This window comes from Diabrotica undecimpunctata, chromosome 3, assembly GCF_040954645.1.
Source record: "Diabrotica undecimpunctata isolate CICGRU chromosome 3, icDiaUnde3, whole genome shotgun sequence".
NCBI classification, from domain to species: domain Eukaryota; kingdom Metazoa; phylum Arthropoda; class Insecta; order Coleoptera; family Chrysomelidae; genus Diabrotica; species Diabrotica undecimpunctata.
The window spans coordinates 153,210,550-153,216,681 of NC_092805.1; the positions used below are offsets into that span (position 1 = coordinate 153,210,550).

The 6,132-nt window shown below is 34.1% G+C and overlaps 1 protein-coding gene across 1 annotated transcript; it reads left to right on the plus strand.

Moving 5' to 3' along the window:
* The first annotated feature begins 1,491 nt into the window (after positions 1-1,491).
* On the plus strand, positions 1,492-5,734 carry LOC140436096 (uncharacterized). Its single transcript, XM_072524804.1, has 3 exons — positions 1,492-3,537; positions 3,829-5,349; positions 5,645-5,734. Exons 1-3 carry the CDS (start codon positions 1,492-1,494, stop codon positions 5,732-5,734), a joined length of 3,657 nt encoding a protein of 1,218 aa, XP_072380905.1.
* The last annotated feature ends 398 nt before the right edge of the window (positions 5,735-6,132 follow it).

Genomic DNA, 6,132 nt, shown 5'->3' on the forward strand with positions numbered 1-6,132 from the left:
TGGTAAGAAATGGTTAGAACTACTCTTTTTGAAACGAAGACCTGAAATTTCAATTAGAAAAGCTGAGAACACCTCAATTGCACGAGCTTTGAGAATGTCCAAAGAAACAGTCAATAACTACTTTTCTGACCTCGAGAGAATTATGACCGTACCATAGTGCAGAAGGGATTTTTTTGCCCATATTGAATTTTTAAGGGAAAAATAAAAAAGACGCTTAGCATTATGGTGTGCCACCGGGTTCCAAGATTAGGATGTCGGAAAAATCAGCATACGTTAACAGTGACCTTTTCTTAGAATGGTTACAAACACACTTTTTGCCGAGAAAGCCTCCAGGTAAAATTAATTATTCCATTCCATCCAATTAATCCATTAGTATTAATATTAGATGGCCACACATCGCATACGACCAACCTGGATCTACTAGAATTTGCAGACCAAAACAAAATAATTTTATTTTTTTTTTGCCATCCCTGACAACACCCTGAATGCCGTTTTATGGTACAGAATAACACAAACAGGGTTCTAAAACGCCTTCAGTTTGGTAAACTCTTAGGTCGAGCATGGGGAAACTCAGAAACTGTCCAAAATGCTGCTTCTTCATTTAAATCCACGGGAACGTATCAGTTTAATACATTAATAATTCCAGAATATACATTTTTGACACACATCATCATCATCATTGGCTTTTACAACTCTTCGTGAGTTTTTGCCGCGTTTACTATTGCCTTCCATTGATTCCGATCCTGTGCTATTATTTCCCATGGCCTTACTTTCATCTTCTCCAGGTCTTCCCTGACTGCGTCTTTCCACCTTTTTCTAGGCCTTCCTGTCGATCTTCTACCATCTGGTCTTTCCCAAAACACATTGCTAATCAGTCTGTCGTCATCACTCCGTATAACGTGGCCTGCCCATCTTAATCTATTGGCTTTTATGTATCTTACGATGTTTCCTTTCCCGAAGAGAGTCTCTATTTCATTGTTGTATCTGCTCCTCCATTCATTTGTCACGCTGTCTGTTCAGCAGTCAACAGTGCAAGAGCCGTCCCTGCACGGACCACAGGGCGCATGGATCGAATACTAGCGACAACAACGGCGCGTAGCTGTCAAGGAGAAATAAGACATTCATTTTTTGGTTTTGTTAATTTTAAGTTCTTATAAAATAATTATAATAAAGGTGTTAAAGTCAGAATAAATATTTTTTATACAAGGAATACAGTCCACAATACTTCTGAAGGCTCAGAAATAAAAACAATATTCATGGTCCTTCGAGCCGGATTTTATCAACAAGCAACAAGTTAGTGTATTTTTTATCGGCAAGTGAAAAAGTTAACATGGCATGGTATGTGGTGAGTACACATTTTTCATTCCTATAATACCTATCCTGGAATAAGAGAGATATTAATTTGTGTCACAAGGTTATTATAATTTCGGTTTGTTAGGATTTATTAATAGCAAGCTTTAAACTTTATTAATATTATACATAGTCGATGCAATGGATCAGTTAACAGTTTTAAAAAGAAAGCGTGGTATCTTTAAGGCACAAATTACAAAATTTGATTCATTTATAAGCAGTTTTACTCACGATAAAATAGTAGAATTACAAGTTAGGGTTGACAAATGCAAAGAATGGTGGAATGATTTTGATCAAATACAAAGTGAAATTGACTTATTAGACACATCAGAGGAACAATTACAAGAAAGGTTAGATTTTCAGGATGCATATTTTAAACTAATAGCCTCTGCAGAAATTATATTAAAGAATGAAGTTAATTTAAACGAGACTATAGCAAACTCAGGTCACAATACTAGTTTAGATCGAAATAGCTTAAAAAATGTACGGTTACCACCACTGGAGGTTCCAACTTTTAATGGTTGTTATCAACATTGGTTAGAATTTAGAGATAGTTTTACTAGTATGGTCATAGAAAATTCTGATTTAAATGATGTTGACAAGCTTCACTATTTAAAAAGGGCTTTGATAGGGGATGCCCAGGATGAACTGGAGCAGCTAAAAACTACTAGCAAAAATTTTACTATTGCATGGCAACTTTTATCTGAAACATATGAAAAGAAAAAACTTATTGCACGTGGTCATATTGAAGCTATATATGAATATCCAAAAATAACTCAGGTAAATAGTTTAGAATTAAAGAAATTGTCAGGTTGTATAAAAAGAAATTTAAAGTCACTAGGTATGTTAGGTTATCCAGTTGAACATTGGGATGTTCTTTTACTTTGTACCATAGAGAAAAAGCTTGATTATTACACAAATAAGGAATGGCAAGAAAAGGGTCCAGTTAACGAATTTTCTACGATACAGGAATTCTTAGCATTTATAGATCATAAAGTACAACACTTACAAAATTCAGAAAAGGATAAACAAGATATAGAGCAAATATCAAAGGAAACAAAAAAAAGGGTGCAAAAAATGACATTATCAAAGTCATTCATTGCAACGTCCAAACAATGTGCACTTTGTAATTTACCGCACTATTTTTATTCATGTAAAAAATTTCATAATTTATCAGTGTCAGCTAGAAGACAAGAGGTAACAAAATCAAAAGCATGTTGGAACTGTCTAAAGGATGGACACTTAGTACAACATTGTACATGGGGAGGTTGTAAACTTTGTGGAAAACGACACAATACTCTTTTACATATGGATGGTAAATTTATAAACAATTCTCATTTACAAACAAATGCAACTCAACTCAATGGATCAAAGGTTGAATCACAAATTTGTGGTATATCTACCCAGAAAGAAACACACACACAGGGAAATGGCATATCTAATCAGGGAAAGGAAGTACATATTCAGGGACAAGGTGCATTCCATAATAATTCAATGGAAGGTACATCTCAATTAAACTTTTTGGGTCAGACAGGTTTTTTGGAATCACATTCGGGTGATATAGGTCAGACATGTTTTTTAGAATCACATTCGGGTGATATAGGTCAGGATTCAATTAATTTTTTAAATCATTCTAAGCAAGGTATATCATACAGATTAAAAACTGATATTTTACTTTCAACGGCCTTAGTATATATGCAAGACAAATATGGAATTTTGCATGAATGTAGAGTTTTATTGGACTCAGGTTCACAGTCAAATTTTATATCACGTTCATTTTTTGAAAAATTACAATTACGGGCAGATAAGGTACACATTCCGGTTAAAGGTTTAGGTCAAGGTATAACAAACATTTCTCAGGCATTAAATGGGACACTTTTATCAAAGTTTAGCAATTATCAAACAAATGCATTTTTATTGGTAATTGATAAAATTTCTGACAATTTACCAACTTCGGATTTAAACTTGGATTTTATAAATATTCCTAAAAACATTGTACTTGCAGATGAAACATTTGGGGTTTCAAAACAAATTGATGTATTACTGGGAGCATCAGTTTTTTGGCAATTATTATGTGTGGGTCAGATAAAACTTGGCAAAGATCAACCAATTCTCCAAAAAACTAAGTTGGGATGGGTTATTTCAGGGCCAGTTAGTCAATCAATTAAGGTTAGCAACAATTCAGTGGTATGTAATTTTTCGTCTAATGTTTTGGAAAACCAAATTGAAAAATTTTGGTTAATAGAAGAATTTGGTGCAAAAAAGGTTATGTCCAAGGAGGACATTTATTGTCAAGAGTTGTTTGAAGCTAGCACGATTAAAAATGAAAACGGTCATTTTGTTGTTAAATTACCAACAAGGTCAAACATTTCTGACTTAGGAGATTCTTATAGTAATGCACTAAAAAGATTTGAATTATTGGAAAATAAATTAAATAAAAATTTGGAAATGAAAATTAAATACCATGAGTTTATGCAGGAATATATCCAGTTGGGTCACATGTCAAAGGTTGAAGATAAAACTGACTTCAATTCAGAAACACCCAACTACTATCTTCCACATCATGGAGTTTTAAAAGAAACGTCTTTAACTACAAAATTAAGGGTAGTGTTTGATGGGTCAGCTAGAACTGACAGTGGTTTGTCATTAAATGATGTTCTGATGGTCGGACCAAAATTACAAGATGATTTAATGTGCATTCTTCTTCGTTTTCGAAAACATAATGTAGTTATAGCTTCAGACATCGAAAAGATGTATCGACAGGTTTTTGTTTGCAAAACTCAGCAAAAACTACAACAAATATTATGGAGGTTTTCGGATGAGCAACCAATTGAGACATACAAGCTGAAAACGCTAACATATGGGACCGCTCCAGCAGCATTTTTGGCTATAAGAAGCTTACAACAATTAGCTCATGAGAATCAATTGAACCTGACTCTAGCTTCCCAGGTGATTTTAAAGGATTTTTATGTTGATGATTTGCTTACAGGAGGGAGTTCAATTGAAGAAGTAAAATCATTAAAGGATGAATTAAATAATATTTTGTGCACAGCAGGATTTTCACTTAGAAAATGGGTATCAAACAAACCTGAAATTTTTGATGAGGATATTCAAATAAAGGGAGACATTGAACATTATCTTGCAGATGATGTTACAACAAAAACATTAGGGCTTTATTGGAACTCAAAGATAGATTCGCTTCAATATAAAATCAATTTTTCTAATTACACAAAGGTTAGCAAAAGAACGGTTCTGTCTTTAGTTTCACAGATATTTGATCCTCTTGGACTAGTAGGGCCAGTTATAATTAAAGCTAAATTAATAATGCAATCACTATGGCAATTAAAATTAAATTGGGATGAGTCTTTACCTTTAGATTTACACACAGCTTGGAACCAGTTTAGGGAATCAATTGCAGATTTGGAGAAAACTCACATTAGCAGGCAAGTTTTGTGTTCTAATCCAATTAATAGACAATTACATTGTTTCAGTGACGCTTCAGAGTCTGCTTATGGAGCAGCACTCTACATTCGGTCACTGGATCAAGGTGGTTCTTGCTTAGTTCATTTATTATGTGCGAAATCAAGGGTAGCACCCTTAAAAACAATATCTTTGCCTAGATTGGAATTGTGTGGTGCTTTATTGGCTGCCAAATTGGCATCGGAGGTTATCGCAACAATAGGTGTTAGCTTTGATGAGGTACATTTTTGGTCTGATTCAATGATAACTCTTCATTGGATTTTGGGTGAACCGTCACAATGGAAAACCTTCGTTGGAAATAGGGTGTCGGAAATACAAAGGCTTTCTAATGGATATAGCTGGCATCATGTTGACTCGCATGATAACCCAGCCGACATAATTACGCGCGGATATGAACCAAAGTTATTAAACACTTCAAAATTGTGGTGGAATGGGCCACCATGGTTAGCTTCTCATAAATTGTCTTGGCCTACTAAGGCTTTGTCAAATTCACACATTTCTATCATACCTGACCAGAAGGTAATTCAAACATTTATATCAACTGTGCAATTTGCTGAAATTTGGAACCGTTTTTCCAGCTTAGCTAAATTGCAGCGTGTTTTTGCATATATACTTCGGTTTGTCACCAATTGTAAATCATCTAATAAGACAACGGGTCCTTTTACTGTAGATGAAAAAGAAAGAAGTTTTTTCTGTTTGGTATATATGGCACAAAATGAAGTATTTCATCAGGAAATACAAACAATAAAAAAATCAAAACCAATACATAAATCGAGTAAAATCTTATCATTAAATCCTTTTCTTGATGATACAGGACTATTACGAGTTGGTGGACGTCTTCAAAAGTCAGAATTGTCTTTTGACCAGAAGCATCCAATCATACTCCCGAACGGTCATGTATTAACTAAACTTATAGTGATATCGTATCATCATAAATACTTGCATGCAGGTCCACAAGCATTGCTATCAATAATTCGTTTAAAATTTTGGTTATTATCTGGACGTAGCACGGTTAGGCACATTCTGCATAAATGTGTTACTTGCTTTCGTGTCAAACCTACATTGCTTGTACCTCTTATGGGAGATTTACCTAAATCTAGACTTCTGCCTACAAGGCCATTTTATAATTGTGGTGTAGATTATGGGGGTCCCTTTGAATTGAAAACAAGCTATTTACGGAATTGTAAAGTAGTTAAATGCTATATATGTATTTTTACATGTTTTACAACAAGGGCGACACATATTGAACTTGTATATGATTTAAGTACTAATTCATTCTTAAATTCATTTAAACGTTTCATT